The 19965-nt window shown below is 54.7% G+C and overlaps 1 protein-coding gene across 1 annotated transcript in view; it reads right to left on the bottom strand.

Moving 5' to 3' along the window:
- Window position 1: 1 nt before the first annotated feature.
- Window positions 2-19965, bottom strand: part of MUC13 (mucin 13, cell surface associated) — a 42650-nt gene continuing 22686 nt past the window's right edge. Inside the window, exons 7-12 of the mRNA XM_075318747.1 lie at window positions 19559-19699; window positions 18591-18705; window positions 7823-7860; window positions 2380-2467; window positions 2075-2276; window positions 2-474 (exon numbers count right to left, since the gene is read on the bottom strand). Coding sequence (XP_075174862.1) covers window positions 433-474; window positions 2075-2276; window positions 2380-2467; window positions 7823-7860; window positions 18591-18705; window positions 19559-19699 — 626 coding nt within the window. The 3' untranslated portion in view covers window positions 2-432. The remainder of the gene's footprint in view (window positions 475-2074; window positions 2277-2379; window positions 2468-7822; window positions 7861-18590; window positions 18706-19558; window positions 19700-19965) is intronic.

Raw genomic sequence — 19965 nt, 5'->3', positions numbered from 1 at the left:
GTTACAATTTACAAGCTTTATAACACAAATCTCCATTGTACATAGAAACACATTTGCAATTGTTCTCTGTTATCAGCCAATCAGGTGAAGGATGAGACGTTTGTTCTTCTCCCCGTTACAGGCCTATGATTTGGGGGTCCGCACAGGGCGTCGAGCTCTTCCTCCCCCGTCATGGCATCTCTGACCTTTAACCCTATAATTCGCAGCTTGGCAAAATCATATCACAAGAAAAGTAGAAAGAAAACCGCGTCCAGCATGGTGACGGCTCCGGCGTGGTGCGCAGGCGGTGACGGCTCCGGCGTGGTGCGCGGGCGGTGACGGCTCCGGCGGGGTCACTGCTGTCACACCCTCAGTATTGCACTCATTGTACCAGCCAATAAGCAGGGGGCATTAATTATATATGGAGGTTTCAGCTCCACCCAGGGGCGGAGACTAATAATTCCGGTCTTTTTTGGCCATTTCATACCACGGATTCTGCAGAAATAAAAATAAATCGTTTACTGAGCGTCACGGCGAGGTGTGGAGAGTCCCCGCTGACAACCAGTGACAGTGAGGAGTTGTCAGGACCCGCCTGTCCCTGCACCAGCACCCCGCTGACAACCAGTGACAGTGAGGAGTTGTCAGGACCCGCCTGTCCCTGCACCACCACCCCGCTGACAACCAGTGACAGTGAGGAGTTGTCAGGACCCGCCTGTCCCTGCACCACCACCCCGCTGACAACCAGTGACAGTGAGGAGTTGTCAGGACCCGCCTGTCCCTGCACCACCACCCCACTGACAACCAGTGACAGTGAGGAGTTGTCAGGACCCGCCTGTCCCTGCACCACCACCCCGCTGACAACCAGTGACAGTGAGGAGTTGTCAGGACCCGCCTGTCCCTGCACCACCACCCCGCTGACAACCAGTGACAGTGAGGAGTTGTCAGGACCCGCCTGTCCCTGCACCACCACCCCGCTGACAACCAGTGACAGTGAGGAGTTGTCAGGACCCGCCTGTCCCTGCACCACCACCCCACTGACAACCAGTGACAGTGAGGAGTTGTCAGGACCCGCCTGTCCCTGCACCACCACCCCGCTGACAACCAGTGACAGTGAGGAGTTGTCAGGACCCGCCTGTCCCTGCACCACCACCCCGCTGACAACCAGTGACAGTGAGGAGTTGTCAGGACCCGCCTGTCCCTGCACCACCACCCCACTGACAACTAGTGACAGTGAGGAGTTGTCAGGACCCGCCTGTCCCTGCACCACCACCCCGCTGACAACTAGTGACAGTGAGGAGTTGTCAGGACCCGCCTGTCCCTGCACCACCACCCCACTGACAACCAGTGACAGTGAGGAGTTGTCAGGACCCGCCTGTCCCTGCACCACCACCCCACTGACAACTAGTGACAGTGAGGAGTTGTCAGGACCCGCCTGTCCCTGCACCACCACCCCACTGACAACCAGTGACAGTGAGGAGTTGTCAGGACCCGCCTGTCCCTGCACCACCACCCCGCTGACAACCAGTGACAGTGAGGAGTTGTCAGGACCCGCCTGTCCCTGCACCACCACCCCGCTGACAACCAGTGACAGTGAGGAGTTGTCAGGACCCGCCTGTCCCTGCACCACCACCCCGCTGACAACCAGTGACAGTGAGGAGTTGTCAGGACCCGCCTGTCCCTGCACCACCACCCCACTGACAACCAGTGACAGTGAGGAGTTGTCAGGACCCGCCTGTCCCTGCACCACCACCCCGCTGACAACCAGTGATAGTGAGGAGTTGTCAGGACCACGTGTCCATGTACCTCCACCCCGCTGACAACCAGTGACAGTGAGGAGTTGTCAGGACCACGTGTCCATGTACCTCCACCCCGCTGACAACCAGTGACAGTGAGGAGTTGTCAGGACCCGCCTGTCCCTGCAGATATGGACTGATGTCGCCAACTGGTGGAGGGAGCATATAAGTACAATACAAGAGTCCGAGCGCCGGCGGAGCGGGGTCCTGAGCTGGAGACCCCTACTTGACAGCCAGCAGCTCCATTGGCGGGGCGGCCTCGGACTTTACCGCCCACCCATCCCCCGCCGGACTCAACGCACCTCTTCATAGTCCCGTTTGGGAAAGTTCCGGGAATATTCCTCGTAGTCGTCAAACACGTTGGCGCCCTTGTTCACCTCGCCCAGGTCGGTCTTTGCTTGTACTTTAGGAAAGAGCCGCGCGGGGGCCGGGCTGCCCCCCGCCATCGGCGTCTCCTCCTTGATCAGCGTCGTCCGGTCGCTGTATTTCGTTTCTTTCTTGGAGCTGCCAGGAAATAATTTAAGGTGAGAAATGTGCAGCGCCCGATGTGGCGGTATTATATGAATCGCCGTGACCGCGGGCTGAAATAGCGGAAAAAAACCCTCACCTGACGGTAACACCAATCACCGCGCCCAGCAGAGCCACCACCGCCGCGCCCAGCACCGCGCCAACAATCACCAGAATCAGCAGAAAATCTGCGGGAGAAAGGCGTGACATGATGGAGGGGCAGAGCGTGCGACACGGAGCCCCCAGAACAGTGCTACACGGGGCCCCCAGAACACAGTGCCACACGGGGCCCCCAGAACAGTGCCACACGGGGCCCCCAGAACAGTGCCACACGGAGCCCCCAGAACAGTGCCACACGAGGCCCCCAGAACAGTGCCACACGGGGCCCCCAGAACAGTGCCACACGAGGCCCCCAGAACAGTGCCACACGGGGCCCACACAGGAACAGTACCACACGGGGCCCTCAGAACAGTGCCACACGGGGCCCCCAGAACAGTGCCACACGGGGCCCCCAGAACAGTGCCACACGGGGCCCCCAGAACAGTGCCACACGGGGCCCCCAGAACAGTGCCACACGGGGCCCCCAGAACAGTGCCACACGGGGCCCCCAGAACAGTGCCACACGGAGCCCCCAGAACAGTGCCACACGGGGCCCCCAGAACAGTGCCACACGGGGCCCCCAGAACAGTGCCACACGGGGCCCCCAGAACAGTGCCACACGGAGCCCCCAGAACAGTGCCACACGGGGCCCACACAGGAACAGTACCACACGGGGCCCCCAGAACAGTGCCACACGGGGCCCCCAGAACAGTGCCACACGGGGCCCCCAGAACAGTGCCACACGGGGCCCCCAGAACAGTGCCACACGGGGCCCCCAGAACAGTGCCACACGGGGCCCACACAGGAACAGTGCCACACGGGGCCCCCACAGGAACAGTGCCACATGGGGCCCCCAGAACAGTGCCACACGGGGCCCCCAGAACAGTGCCACACGGGAGCCCCTCCAGGAACAGTGCCACACGGGAGCCCCTCCAGGAACAGTGCCGCATGGGTCCCCCAGAACAATGCCACACGGGGCCCCCAGAACAGTGCCACACGGGGCTCCCACAGGAACAGTGCCACACGGGAGCCCCTCCAGGAACAGTGCCACAAGGGAGCCCCTCCAGGAACAGTGCCACAAGGGAGCCCCTCCAGGAACAGTGCCACACGGGAGCCCCTCCAGGAAAAGTGCCACATGGGGCCCCCAGAACAGTGCCACATGGGGCCCCCAGAACAGTGCCACATGGGTCCCCCAGAACAGTGCCACACGGGTCCCCCAGAACAGTGCCACACGGGGCCCCCACAGGAACAGTGCCACACGGGTCCCCCAGAACAGTGCCACACGGGTCCCCCAGAACAGTGCCACACGGGTCCCCCAGAACAGTGCCACACGGGTCCCCCAGAACAGTGCCACACGGGGCCCCCACAGGAACAGTGCCACACGGGTCCCCCAGAACAGTGCCACACGGGGCCCCCACAGAAACAGTGACACACGGGGCCCCTAGAACAGTGCCACACGGGGCCCCCACAGGAACAGTGACACACGGGGCCCCAGGCGCAGTGCTGTAAGGGGGTCAAGGACCAGCCCACCCCTGCATTCATAGCCGTCACATGGATGTTTAGGGTTTAATCTATGTGTACGGTGTAAGCTACCACCAGGTGACAGGCCATGAAAATGTATATTGGTAGGAACCGCAGTGGGACCAGTGACGGTGCCCATAACCGGACAATGAACATGACGGCTGTAGAAGAAGAGAATGTAAATTCGGAGCAAAGACTGGAACGGACGCGGAGAGAAGAGGAAACTGGTGGTGAAGAGCGTTGTGAGGTGACCGAGGACTGAGAGGACTGGCCGGAGGCGTCCCTAAGTGATGTGCTGACGGGGAGGCAAGGGGTTAACAAGCGGTGGCACTGCTGCCTGGTGACCCCGGACTACACCACTACACGGGGACCCCCAGCACAGCGCCACACAGGGGCCCCCCAGAACAGCACCACACGGGAGCCCCCCAGAACAGCGCCACACGGGAGCCCCCCAGAACAGCGCCACACGGGAGCCCCCCAGAACAGCGCCACACGGGGGCCCCCCAGAACAGCGCCACACGGGGGCCCCCCAGAACAGCGCCACACGGGGGCCCCCCAGAACAGCGCCACACGGGGGCTCCCCCAGAACAGCGCCACACGGGGGCCCCCCAGAACAGCGCCACACGGGAGCCCCCCAGAACAGCGCCACACGGGAGCCCCCCAGAACATCGCCACACGGGAGCCCCCCAGCACAGCGCCACACGGGGGCCCCCCAGAACAGCACCACACGGGAGCCCCCCAGAACAGCGCCACACGGGAGCCCCCCAGAACAGCGCCACACGGGGGGCCCCCCAGAACAGCGCCACACGGGGGCCCCCCAGAACAGCGCCACACGGGGGCCCCCCAGAACAGCGCCACACGGGAGCCCCCCAGAACATCGCCACACGGGAGCCCCCCAGAACAGCGCCACACGGGGGCCCCCCAGAACAGCGCCACACGGGGGCCCCCCAGAACATCGCCACATGGGTGCCCCCCAGAACAGCGCCACATTGGGAGCCCCCCAGAACAGCGCCACACGGGGGCCCCCCAGAACAGCGCCACATGGGAGCCCCCCAGAACAGCGCCACACGGGAGCCCCCCAGAACAGCGCCACACGGGGGCCCCCCCAGAACAGCGCCACATGGGAGCCCCCCAGAACAGCGCCACACGGGGGCCCCCCCAGAACAACGCCACACGGGGGCCCCCCCAGAACAGCGCCACATGGGAGCCCCCCAGAACAGCGCCACATGGGAGCCCCCCAGAACATCGCCACATGGGAGCCCCCCAGAACAGCGCCACACGGGGGCCCCAAAAACAGCGCCACATGGGAGCCCCCCAGAACAGTGCCACATGGGAGCCCCCCAGAACAGTGCCACACGGGGGCCCCCCAGAACAGCGCCTCACGGAAGCCCCCCAGAACAGCGCCACATGGGAGCCCCCCAGAACAGCGCCACACGGGGGCCCCCCAGAACAGCGCCCACACGGGGGCCCCAAAAACAGCGCCACATGGGAGCCCCCCAGAACAGTGCCACATGGGAGCCCCCCAGAACAGCGCCACACGGGGGCCCCCCAGAACAGCGCCACATGGGAGCCCCCCAGAACAGCGCCACAACGGGGGCCCCCCAGAACAGCGCCACACGGGAGCCCCCCAGAACATGGCCACACGGGAGCCCCCCAGAACAGCGCCACATGGGAGCCCCCCAGAACAGCGCCACACGGGAGCCCCCCAGAACATGGCCACACGGGAGCCCCCCAGAACAGCGCCACATGGGAGCCCCCCAGAACAGCACCACACGGGGGCCCCAAAAACAGCGCCATTAAATAGCAGTAGTATTATTTGGACCTATGGATGGTGATGTGGAGTATTTAGAATATTAGTCCTGAGGACAAACAATGGTCGATGGTTCCCCTCCCTGTAGAGGTGAATCCCGCTGCTCCTCAGTGCCCCCATAACAACAGCGACATCTACAGCACCCCCATAACAACAGTGATATCCACAGCGCCCCCATAACAACAGCGACATCCACAGCACCCCCATAACAACAGTGATATCCACAGTGCCCCCATAATAACAGCGATATCCACAGCGCCCCCATAACAACAGCCACATCCAGCACCCCCATAACAATAGTGATATCCACAGTGCCCCCATAATAACAGCGATATCCACAGTGCCCCATAACAACAGCAAAATCCACAGCGCCCCATAACAGCGACATCCACAGCACCCCCATAACAACAGTGATATCCACAGTGCCCCCATAATAACAGCGACATCCACAGCACCCCCATAACAACAGTAATATCCACAGCGCCCCCATAATAACAGCGATATCCACAGTGCCCCATAACAACAGCAAAATCCACAGCGCCCCATAACAACAGCGATATCCACAGTGCCCCATAATAACAGCAAAATCCACAGCGCCCCCATAACAACAGCGACATCCACAGCACCCCCATAACAACAGCAAAATCCACAGCGCCCCATAACAACAGCGATATCCACAGTGCCCCATAATAACAGCAAAATCCACAGCGCCCCCATAACAACAGCGACATCCACAGCGCCCCCATAACAGCGACATCCACAGCGCCCCCATAACAGCGACATCCACAGCGCCCCCATAACAACAGCGACATCCACAGCGCCCCCATAACAACAGCGACATCCACAGCGCCCCCATAACAACAGCGACATCCACAGCGCCCCCATAACAACAGCGACATCCACAGCGCCCCCATAACAACAGCGACATCCACAGCGCCCCCATAACAGCGACATCCACAGCACCCCATAACAACAGTGATATCCACAGTGCCCCCATAATAACAGCGATATCCACAGTGCCCCCCTACTAACAGCGACATCTAGAGTGCCCCCATAATAATAGCGATATCCACAGTGCCCCCATAATAACAGCGACATCTAGAGTGCCCCCATAATAGCAGCAATATCCACAGTGCCCCCATAATAACAGCGACATCTAGAGTGCCCTCATAATAATAGCGATATCCACAGTGCCCCCATAATAACAGCTCCATCCACAGTGCCCCATAATAACAGCGACATCTAGAGTGCCCTCATAATAACAGCGATATCCACAGTGCCCCCATAATAACAGCGACATCCACAGTGCCCCCATAATAACAGCGACATCCACAACGCCCTCATAATAACAGCGACATCTAGAGTGCCCCCATAATAGCAGCGATATCCACAGTGCCCCCATAATAACAGCGACATCTAGAGTGCCCCCATAATAGCAGCAATATCCACAGTGCCCCCATAATAACAGCGACATCCACAACACCCCCATAATAACAGCGACATCTAGAGTGCCCTCATAATAATAGCGATATCCACAGTGCCCCCCTAATAACAGCGACATCTAGAGTGCCCTCATAATAGCGACATCCACAGTGCCCCCATAATAACAGCGACATCTAGAGTGCCCTCATAATAACAGCGACATCCACAGCACCCCCATAATAACAGCGATATCAACAGTGCCCCCATAATAACAGCGACCATCTAGAGTGCCCTCATAATAATAGCGATATCCACAGTGCCCCATAATAACAGCGACATCCACAGTGCCCCCTAATAACAGCGACATCAAGAGTGCCCTCATAATAATAGCGATATCCACAGTGCCCCATAATAACAGCGACATCCACAGTGCCCCCCTAATAACAGCGACATCCACAACGCCCCCATAATAACAGCGACATCTAGAGTGCCCTCATAATAATAGCGACATCCACAGCACCCCCCATAATAACAGCGACATCCACAACGCCCCCATAATAACAGCGACATCTAGAGTGCCCCCATAATAACAGTGACAACAGCGTGTCCTTATGACTTTGCTCCCCATAGTCAGAGGTGACTTGCTGGCCAGTCTCGCCGCCGGGTATGTGCGGTCTCCGCTGATACTCACTGTCTGAACAGTTCTCTCCAGAGTAACCAAAATCACATCTGAAAAAAAATAAGAGGACAAGGATGGTGAGTGCAATGTGATGTGGAAAAGAGTCACTCACGTGCAGTTACTTTGTGCCCCCATAGTTATTTCAGGGGACTCTAGCGCCACCTATTGGAGGTAGAAACTCAAAAAGTCTATATCGACATCATACTGTGTGTGGGGGGAATGTACTGTGAGGACATCATACTGTGTGTGGGGGGAATGTATTGTGAGGGCATCATACTGTGTGGGGGGAATGTACTGTGGGGATATCATACTGTGTGTGGGGGGAATGGACTGTGAGGACATCATACTGTGTGTGGGGGGAATGGACTGTGAGGACATCATACTGTGTGTGGGGGGAATGTACTGTGGGGGAATGTACTGTGAGGACATCATACTGTGTGTGTGGCGAATGTACTGTGGGGATATCATACTGTGTGTGGGGGGAATGTACTGTGAGGACATCATACTGTGTGTGGGGGGAATGTACTGTGGGGGCATCATACTGTGTGTGGGGGAATGTACTGTGAGGACATCATACTGTGTGTGGGGGGAATGTACTGTGAGGACATCATACTGTGTGTGGGGGGAATGTACTGTGGGGGCATCATACTGTGTGTGGGGGGAATGTACTGTGAGGACATCATACTGTGTGTGGGGGAATGTACTGTGAGGGCATCATACTGTGTGTGGGGGGAATGTACTGTGAGGACATCATACTGTGTGTGGGGGAATGTACTGTGGGGATATCATACTGTGTGTGGGGGGAATGTACTGTGAGGACATCATACTGTGTGTGGGGGAATGTACTGTGGGGGCATCATACTGTGTGTGGGGGAATGTACTGTGAGGACATCATACTGTGTGTGGGGGGAATGTACTGTGAGGACATCATACTGTGTGTGGGGGGAATGTACTATGGGGATATCATACTGTGTGTGGGGGGAATGTACTGTGGGGATATCATACTGTGTGTGGGGGGAATGTACTGTGGGGACATCATACTGTGTGTGGGGGAATGTACTGTGAGGACATCATACTGTGTTTTTGGGGGGAAATGTACTGTGAGGGCATCATACTGTGTGGGGGGAATGTACTGTGGGGATATCATACTGTGTGTGTGGGAGGAATGTACTGTGAGGACATCATACTGTGTTTTTGGGGGGAAATGTACTGTAGTGACATCATACTGTGTGTGGGGGGAATGTACTGTGAGGACATCATACTGTGTGTGGGGGGAATGTACTGTGGGGGCATTATACTGTGTGTGTGGGGGAATGTACTGTGAGGACATTATATTATGTGTGGGCGGAATGTACTCTGAGGACATTATACTGTGTGTGGGGGAATGTACTGTGGGGACATCATACTGGGTGTGGGGGGGAATGTACTGTGAGGGCATCATACTGTGTGGGGGGAATGTACTGTGGGGATATCATACTGTGTGTGTGGGGGAATGTACTGTGAGGGCATCATACTGTGTGTGGGGGGAATGTACTGTGGGGACATCATACTGTGTTTTTGGGGGGAAAGGGAGGACTGTGGAGGAAATGTACTGTGGGACATTACTATGTGTGGGGAGAATGTACTGTGAGGGCATCATACTGTGTGTGGGGGGAATGTACTGTGGGGATATACTGTGTGTGGGGGGAATGTACTGTGAGGACATCATACTGTGTGTGGGGGAATGTACTGTGAGGACATCATACTAGGTGTGGGGGGAATGTACTGTGAGGGCATCATACTGTGTGTGGGGGGAATGTACTGTGAGGACATCATACTGTGTGTGGGGGAATGTACTGTGAGGACATCATACTGTGTGTGGGGGGAATGTACTGTGGCAACATCATACTGTGTGTGGGGGGAATGTACTGTGAGGACATCATACTGTGTGTGGGGGGAATGTACTGTGGGGGCATTATACTGTGTGTGGGGGGAATGTACTGTGAGGACATTATATTATGTGTGGGCGGAATGTACTGTGAGGACATTATACTGTGTGTGGGGGGAATGTACTGTGGGGACATCATACTGGGTGTGGGCGGAATGTACTGTGAGGGCATCATACTGTGTGTGGGGGGAATGTACTGTGGGGATATCATACTGTGTGTGTGGGGGAATGTACTGTGAGGGCATCATACTGTGTGTGGGGGGAATGTACTGTGGGGACATCATACTGTGTTTTTGGGGGGAAATGTACTGTGGCGACATCATACTGTGTGTGGGGGGGAATGTACTGTGAGGACATCATACTGTGTGTGGGGGGAATGTACTGTGGGGGCATTATACTGTGTGTGGGGGGAATGTACTGTCGGGGCATTATACTGTGTGTGGGGCGGAATGTACTGTGAGGACATTATATTATGTGTGGGCGGAATGTACTGTGAGGACATTATACTGTGTGTGGGGGAATGTACTGTGGGGACATCATACTGGGTGTGGGGGAATGTGCTGTGAGGACACCATACTGTGTGTGGGGGAATGTACTGTGAGGACATCATACTGTGTGTGGGGGGAATGTTCTGTGGGGGCACGATACTGTGTGTGTGGGGGAATGTACTGTGAGGACATTATACTGTGTGTGGGGGAATGTACTGTGGGGACATCATACTGGATGTGGGGGAATGTGCTGTGAGGACACCATACTGTGTGTAGGGGAATGTACTGTGAGGACATCATACTGTGTGTGGGGGGAATGTTCTGTGGGGGCACGATACTGTGTGTGGGGCGAATGTACTGTGAGGACATTTTTCCTGTGTGTGGGGGAATGTTCTGTGGTGGCATTATACTGTGTGTGGGGGGAATGTACTGTGAGGACATCATACTGGGTGTGGGGGAATGTACTGTGGGGGCATCATACTGTGTGTGGGGGAATGTACTGTGAGGACATCATACTGTGTGTGGGGGGAATATACTGTGAGGGAATCATACTGTGTGTGGGGGAAATATACTGTGAGGGAATCATACTGTGTGTGGGGGAATGTACTGTGAGGGAATCATACTGTGTGGGGGGGGAATATACTGTGAGGACATCATACTGTGTGTGGGGGAATGTACTGTGAGGGAATCAAACTGTGTGTGGGGGAATGTACTGTGAGGACATCATACTGTGTGTGGGGGGGGAATGTACTGTGAGGACATCATACTGTGTGTGGGGGGAATATACTGTGGGGGCATTATACTGTGTGTGGGGGGAATGTACTGTGGGGGCATTATACTGTGTGTGGGGGGGAATGTACTGTGAGGACATTATATTATGTGTGGGCGGAATGTACTGTGAGGACATTATACTGTGTGTGGGGGAATGTACTGTGAGGACACCATACTGTGTGTGGGGGAATGTACTGTGAGGACATCATACTGTGTGTGGGGGGAATGTTCTGTGCGGGCACGATACTGTGTGTGGGGGGAATGTACTGTGATGACATTTTTCCTGTGTGTGGGGGAATGTTCTGTGGTGGCATTATACTGTGTGTGGGGGGAATGTACTGTGAGGACATCATACTGTGTGTGGGGGAATGCACTGTGAGGACATTATACTGTGTGTGGGGGGGAATGTACTGTGAGGACATCATACTGTGTGTGGGGGAATGTACTGTGAGGACATCATACTGTGTGTGGGGGGAATGTACTGTGAGGACATCATACTGTGTGTGGGGGGAATGTACTGTGGGGGCATCATACTGTGTGTGGGGGAATGTACTGTGAGGACATCATACTGTGTGTGGGGGAATGTACTGTGGGGACATTATACTGTGTGTGGGGGAATGTTCTGTGAGGACATTATACTGTGTGTGGGGGGAATGTACTGTGAGGACATCATACTGTGTGTGGGGGGAATGTACTGTGAGGACATCATACTGTGTGTGGGGGAATGTACTGTGAAGACATCATACTGTGTGTGGGGGGAATGTACTGTGAGGGCATCATACTGTGTGTGGCGGAATGTACTGTGAGGACATCATACTGTGTGTGGGGGGGAATGTACTGTGAGGACATCATACTGTGTGTGGGGGGGAATGTACTGTGAGGACATCATACTGTGTGTGGGGGGAATGTACTGTGAGGACATTATACTGTGTGTGGGGGGAATGTTCTGTGAGGACATCATACTGTGTGTGGGGGGAATGTACTGTGAGGACATCATACTGTGTGTGGGGGAATGTACTGTGAGGACATCATACTGTGTGTGGGGGGAATGTACTGTGAGGACATCATACTGTGTGTGGGGGGGGAATGTACTGTGAGGACATCATACTGTGTGTGGGGGGAATGTACTGTGAGGACATCATACTGTGTGTGGGGGGAATGTGCTGTGAGGACATCATACTGTGTGTGGGGGGGGAATGTACTGTGAGGACATCATACTGTGTGTGGGGGGGAATGTACTGTGAGGACATCATACTGTGTGTGGGGGGGAATGTACTGTGAGGACATCATACTGTGTGTGGGGGGAATGTACTGTGAGGACATTATACTGTGTGTGGGGGGAATGTTCTGTGAGGACATCATACTGTGTGTGGGGGGAATGTACTGTGAGGACATCATACTGTGTGTGGGGGAATGTACTGTGAGGACATCATACTGTGTGTGGGGGGAATGTACTGTGAGGACATCACACTGTGTGTGGGGGGGGAATGTACTGTGAGGACATCATACTGTGTGTGGGGGGAATGTACTGTGAGGACATCATACTGTGTGTGGGGGGGGGAATGTGCTGTGAGGACATCATACTGTGTGTGTGGGGGGGGAATGTACTGTGAGGACATCATACTGTGTGTGGGGGGAATGTACTGTGAGGACATCATACTGTGTGTGGGGGGGGGGAATGTACTGTGAGGACATCATACTGTGTGTGGGGGGAATGTACTGTGGGGACATCATACTGTGTTTTTGGGGGGAAATGTACTGTGGCGACATCATACTGTGTGTGGGGGGAATGTTCTGTGAGGACATCATACTGTGTGTGGGGGGAATGTACTGTGAGGACATCATACTGTGTGTGGGGGAATGTACTGTGAGGACATCATACTGTGTGTGGGGGGAATGTACTGTGAGGACATCACACTGTGTGTGGGGGGGGAATGTACTGTGAGGACATCATACTGTGTGTGGGGGGAATGTACTGTGAGGACATCATACTGTGTGTGGGGGGGGGATGTGCTGTGAGGACATCATACTGTGTGTGTGGGGGGGGGAATGTACTGTGAGGACATCATACTGTGTGTGGGGGGAATGTACTGTGAGGACATCATACTGTGTGTGGGGGGGGGGGGGGAATGTACTGTGAGGACATCATACTGTGTGTGGGGGGAATGTACTGTGGGGACATCATACTGTGTTTTTGGGGGGAAATGTACTGTGGCGACATCATACTGTGTGTGGGGGGAATGTACTGTGAGGACATCATACTGTGTGTGGGGGGAATGTACTGTGGGGGCATTATACTGTGTGTGGGGGGAATGTACTGTCGGGGCATTATACTGTGTGTGGGGCGGAATGTACTGTGAGGACATTATATTATGTGTGGGCGGAATGTACTGTGAGGACATTATACTGTGTGTGGGGGAATGTACTGTGGGGACATCATACTGGGTGTGGGGGAATGTGCTGTGAGGACACCATACTGTGTGTGGGGGAATGTACTGTGAGGACATCATACTGTGTGTGGGGGGAATGTTCTGTGGGGGCACGATACTGTGTGTGTGGGGGAATGTACTGTGAGGACATTATACTGTGTGTGGGGGAATGTACTGTGGGGACATCATACTGGATGTGGGGGAATGTGCTGTGAGGACACCATACTGTGTGTAGGGGAATGTACTGTGAGGACATCATACTGTGTGTGGGGGGAATGTTCTGTGGGGGCACGATACTGTGTGTGGGGCGAATGTACTGTGAGGACATTTTTCCTGTGTGTGGGGGAATGTTCTGTGGTGGCATTATACTGTGTGTGGGGGGAATGTACTGTGAGGACATCATACTGGGTGTGGGGGAATGTACTGTGGGGGCATCATACTGTGTGTGGGGGAATGTACTGTGAGGACATCATACTGTGTGTGGGGGGAATATACTGTGAGGGAATCATACTGTGTGTGTGGGAAATATACTGTGAGGGAATCATACTGTGTGTGGGGGAATGTACTGTGAGGAATCATACTGTGTGGGGGGGGGGAATATACTGTGAGGACATCATACTGTGTGTGGGGGAATGTACTGTGAGGGAATCAAACTGTGTGTGGGGGAATGTACTGTGAGGACATCATACTGTGTGTGGGGGGGGAATGTACTGTGAGGACATCATACTGTGTGTGGGGGGAATATACTGTGGGGGCATTATACTGTGTGTGGGGGGAATGTACTGTGGGGGCATTATACTGTGTGTGGGGGGGAATGTACTGTGAGGACATTATATTATGTGTGGGCGGAATGTACTGTGAGGACATTATACTGTGTGTGGGGGAATGTACTGTGAGGACACCATACTGTGTGTGGGGGAATGTACTGTGAGGACATCATACTGTGTGTGGGGGGAATGTTCTGTGGGGGCACGATACTGTGTGTGGGGGGAATGTACTGTGATGACATTTTTCCTGTGTGTGGGGGAATGTTCTGTGGTGGCATTATACTGTGTGTGGGGGGAATGTACTGTGAGGACATCATACTGTGTGTGGGGGAATGCACTGTGAGGACATTATACTGTGTGTGGGGGGAATGTACTGTGAGGACATCATACTGTGTGTGGGGGAATGTACTGTGAGGACATCATACTGTGTGTGGGGGGAATGTACTGTGAGGACATCATACTGTGTGTGGGGGGAATGTACTGTGGGGGCATCATACTGTGTGTGGGGGAATGTACTGTGAGGACATCATACTGTGTGTGGGGGAATGTACTGTGGGGACATTATACTGTGTGTGGGGGAATGTTCTGTGAGGACATTATACTGTGTGTGGGGGGAATGTACTGTGAGGACATCATACTGTGTGTGGGGGGAATGTACTGTGAGGACATCATACTGTGTGTGGGGGAATGTACTGTGAAGACATCATACTGTGTGTGGGGGGAATGTACTGTGAGGGCATCATACTGTGTGTGGCGGAATGTACTGTGAGGACATCATACTGTGTGTGGGGGGGAATGTACTGTGAGGACATCATACTGTGTGTGGGGGGGAATGTACTGTGAGGACATCATACTGTGTGTGGGGGGAATGTACTGTGAGGACATTATACTGTGTGTGGGGGGAATGTTCTGTGAGGACATCATACTGTGTGTGGGGGGAATGTACTGTGAGGACATCATACTGTGTGTGGGGGAATGTACTGTGAGGACATCATACTGTGTGTGGGGGGAATGTACTGTGAGGACATCATACTGTGTGTGGGGGGGGGGAAATGTACTGTGAGGACATCATACTGTGTGTGGGGGGAATGTACTGTGAGGACATCATACTGTGTGTGGGGGGAATGTGCTGTGAGGACATCATACTGTGTGTGGGGGGGAATGTACTGTGAGGACATCATACTGTGTGTGGGGGGGAATGTACTGTGAGGACATCATACTGTGTGTGGGGGGGAATGTTCTGTGAGGACATCATACTGTGTGTGGGGGGAATGTACTGTGAGGACATTATACTGTGTGTGGGGGGAATGTTCTGTGAGGACATCATACTGTGTGTGGGGGGAATGTACTGTGAGGACATCATACTGTGTGTGGGGGAATGTACTGTGAGGACATCATACTGTGTGTGGGGGGAATGTACTGTGAGGACATCACACTGTGTGTGGGGGGGGAATGTACTGTGAGGACATCATACTGTGTGTGGGGGGAGTGTACTGTGAGGACATCATACTGTGTGTGGGGGGGGAATGTGCTGTGAGGACATCATACTGTGTGTGGGGGGGGGGAATGTACTGTGAGGACATCACACTGTGTGTGGGGGGAATGTACTGTGAGGACATCATACTGTGTGTGGGGGGAATGTACTGTGAGGACATCATACTGTGTGTGGGGGGGGGGAATGTGCTGTGAGGACATCATACTGTGTGTGTGGGGGGGGAATGTACTGTGAGGACATCATACTGTGTGTGGGGGGAATGTACTGTGAGGACATCATACTGTGTGTGGGGGGGGGGGGGAATGTACTGTGAGGACATCATACTGTGTGTGGGGGAATGTACTGTGAGGACATCATACTGTGTGTGGGGGGAATGTACTGTGAGGACATCATACTGTGTGTGGGGGGAATGTGCTGTGAGGACATCATACTGTGTGTGGGGGGGAATGTACTGTGAGGACATCATACTGTGTGTGGGGGGGAATGTACTGTGAGGACATCATACTGTGTGTGGGGGGAATGTACTGTGAGGACATCATACTGTGTGTGGGGGGAATGTACTGTGAGGACATTATACTGTGTGTGGGGGGAATGTTCTGTGAGGACATCATACTGTGTGTGGGGGGAATGTACTGTGAGGACATCATACTGTGTGTGGGGGAATGTACTGTGAGGACATCATACTGTGTGTGGGGGGAATGTACTGTGAGGACATCACACTGTGTGTGGGGGGGGAATGTACTGTGAGGACATCATACTGTGTGGGGGGGGAATGTACTGTGAGGACATCATACTGTGTGTGGGGGGGGGAATGTGCTGTGAGGACATCATACTGTGTGTGGGGGGGGGGAATGTACTGTGAGGACATCACACTGTGTGTGGGGGGAATGTACTGTGAGGACATCATACTGTGTGTGGGGGGAATGTACTGTGAGGACATCATACTGTGTGTGGGGGGGGGAATGTGCTGTGAGGACATCATACTGTGTGTGTGGGGGGGGAATGTACTGTGAGGACATCATACTGTGTGTGGGGGGAATGTACTGTGAGGACATCATACTGTGTGTGGGGGGGGGGAATGTACTGTGAGGACATCATACTGTGTGTGGGGGAATGTACTGTGAGAACATCATACTGTGTGTGGGGGAATGTACTGTGAGGACATCATACTGTGTGTGGGGGAATGTACTGTGAGGACATCACACTGTGTGTGGGGGGGGAATGTACTGTGAGGACATCATACTGTGTGTGGGGGGAATGTACTGTGAGGACATCATACTGTGTGTGGGGGGGGAATGTGCTGTGAGGACATCATACTGTGTGTGTGTGGGGGGAATGTACTGTGAGGACATCATACTGTGTGTGGGGGGAATGTACTGTGAGGACATCATACTGTGTGTGGGGGTGGGGGATGTACTGTGAGGACATCATACTGTGTGTGGGGGAATGTACTGTGAGGACATCATACTGTGTGTGGGGGAATGTACTGTGAGGACATCATACTGTGTGTGGGGGGGGAATGTACTGTGAGGACATCATACTGTGTGTGGGGGGAATGTGTCCCTGTTGCAGAGTTCTCTGCTTCCATGCTGTGCCAGTGTAGTGATGTCTGCTTTGGCCTGGTCTCTGTTCTCCCTGCTTGCAGTGTTCTTTCCCTGTGCACAGTGACAGTGACACATCATACTGTGTGTGGGGGAATGTACTGTGAGGACATCATACTGTGTGTGGGGGAATGTACTGTGAAGACATTATACTGTGTGTAGGGGGAATGTTCTGTGAGGACATCATACTGTGTGTGGGGGAATGTACTGTGAGGACATCATACTGTGTGTGGGGGGAATGTACTGTGAGGACATCATACTGTGTGTGGGGGGGGGAATGTACTGTGAGGACACCATACTGTGTGTGGGGGGGGGGAATGTACTGTGAGGACATCATACTGTGTGTGGGGGGAATGTACTGTGAGGACATCATACTGTGTGTGGGGGGAATGTACTGTGAGGACATCATACTGTGTATGGGGGAATGTACTGTGAGGACATCATACTGTGTGTGAGGGGAATGTACTATGGTGACATCATACTGTGTATGGGGGAATGTACTGTGAGGACATCATACTGTGTGTGGGGGAATGTACTGTGAAGACATTATACTGTGTGTAGGGGGAATGTTCTGTGAGGACATCATACTGTGTGTGGGGGAATGCACTGTGAGGACATCATACTGTGTGTGGGGGGAATGTACTGTGAGGACATCATACTGTGTGTGGGGGGAATGTACTGTGGGGACATCATACTGTGTGTGGGGGAATGTACTGTGAGGACATCATACTGTGTGTGAGGGGAATGTACTATGGGGACATTATACTGTGTGTGGGGGGAATGTACTGTGAGGACATCATACTGTGTGTGGGGGGGAATGTACTGTGAGGACATCATACTGTGTGTGGGGGGAATGTTCTGTGAGGACATCATACTGTGTATGGGGGAATGTACTGTGAGGACATCATACTGTGTGTGAGGGGAATGTACTATGGGGACATCATACTGTGTGTGGGGGGAATGTACTGTGAGGACATCATACTGTGTGTGGGGGGGGAATGTACTGTGAGGACATCATACTGTGTGTGGGGGGAATGTGTCCCTGTCGCAGAGTTCTCTGCTTCCATGCTGTGTCAGTGTAGTGACGTCTGCATTGGCCTGGTCTCTGTTCTCCCTGCTTGCAGTGTTCTTTCCCTGTGCACAGTGACAGTGCCCTCTGTCATCGTCTGTCAGTTCTCTTTAGACCCAGGGATGGAGCGCACTGTCACTGTGCATGACGTAGAGGGAACGATTGGGACTTCTTAGTACAGATTCTTGGTTCACATCAGTAATGTGGTGATATAGAGACGTGTGAGGACTCACTTCTGACATTTGTTCCCACTTTTCGTGTACCCCGCCATGCAGGCGCAGGACGCCCCGGTCTTTGAACGCAGATTGCAGTACGCCCCTTCTGCTTCATAACACGTCGGGTCACAATCTGAAATGAAGGACAGCAGCTCACCAGCGGCACGCCAAGAATCGCCCCCAGCACGCCTCGTCCGTGTCCTGGGGCAGGACACCATGCGGCCGGAGGCCAGGTGACGCCTATACTTGGGGGGGGCAACATGAAGTCCAGAGTATTACCGGGGGGGGCAACATGAAGTCTAGGGTATTACCCGGGGGGCAACATGAAGTCCAGGTTATTACCGGGGGGGCAACATGAAGTCCAGGGTATTACCCGGGGGGGCAACATGAAGTCCAGGGTATTACCGGGGGGGCAACATGAAGTCCAGGGTATTACCCGGGGGGGCAACATGAAGTCCAGGGTATTACCCGGGGGGGCAACATGAAGTCCAGGGTATTACCGGGGGGGCAACATGAAGTCCAGGGTATTACCCGGGGGGGCAACATGAAGTCCAGGGTATTACCGGGGGGGCAACATGAAGTCCAGGGTATTACCCGGGGGGGCAACATGAAGTCCAGGGTATTACCCGGGGGGGCAACATGAAGTCCAGGGTATTACCCGGGGGGGCAACATGAAGTCCAGGTTATTACCGGGGGGGCAACATGAAGTCCAGGGTATTACCTGGGGGGGGGCAACATGAAGTCCAGGTTATTACCGGGGGGGGCAACATGAGGTCCAGGGTATTACCCGGGGGGGGGGCAACTTGAAGTCCAGGGTATTACTTGGGGGCGGAGGGGGCAACATGAGGTCCAGGGTATCACTTGGGGGCGGGGGGGCAACATGAGGTCCAGGGTATCACTTGGGGGCAACATAAAGTCCAGGGTATCACTTGGGGGCGGGGGGGGCAACATGAAGTCCAGGGTATTGCCCGGGGGCATTTTCTCACCTCGGCAGCTGGTGACTTCGGGTACGGCGGAGCTGGAGAACTTCCCCTCCTTGCAGCTGCAGCTGGCGCTCTGATCGTCAGGTGTCGCCTCACAATTAGTTGTTTCTGCGTCACAGTAGAATCCGTCACAGATGCTGCGACCTGCAGGAAAGAGGACGATCACTACACAAGCTGCAGCAAACATCTGTCACACAGGTCAAGACAGGTCCAGAATATGAGACAGCAGAACACATCACACCACCGGACTAATTCACGTATGATGTAACAGCAGAAGAGTGAGTGCAGCTCTGGAGGTGACTGGAGGATAAGACACGATGTAACAGCAGAATAGTGACCACAGCTCTGGAGGTGAGTGGAGGATAAGACATGATGTAACAGCAGAATAGTGAGTGCAGCTCTGGAGGTGA

Source organism: Anomaloglossus baeobatrachus, chromosome 7, assembly GCF_048569485.1.
Source record: "Anomaloglossus baeobatrachus isolate aAnoBae1 chromosome 7, aAnoBae1.hap1, whole genome shotgun sequence".
Taxonomy (NCBI): Eukaryota; Metazoa; Chordata; class Amphibia; order Anura; family Aromobatidae; genus Anomaloglossus; species Anomaloglossus baeobatrachus.
Note: the sequence above shows the minus strand (reverse complement) of the source record. Positions and strands in the feature narration are given on the sequence as shown.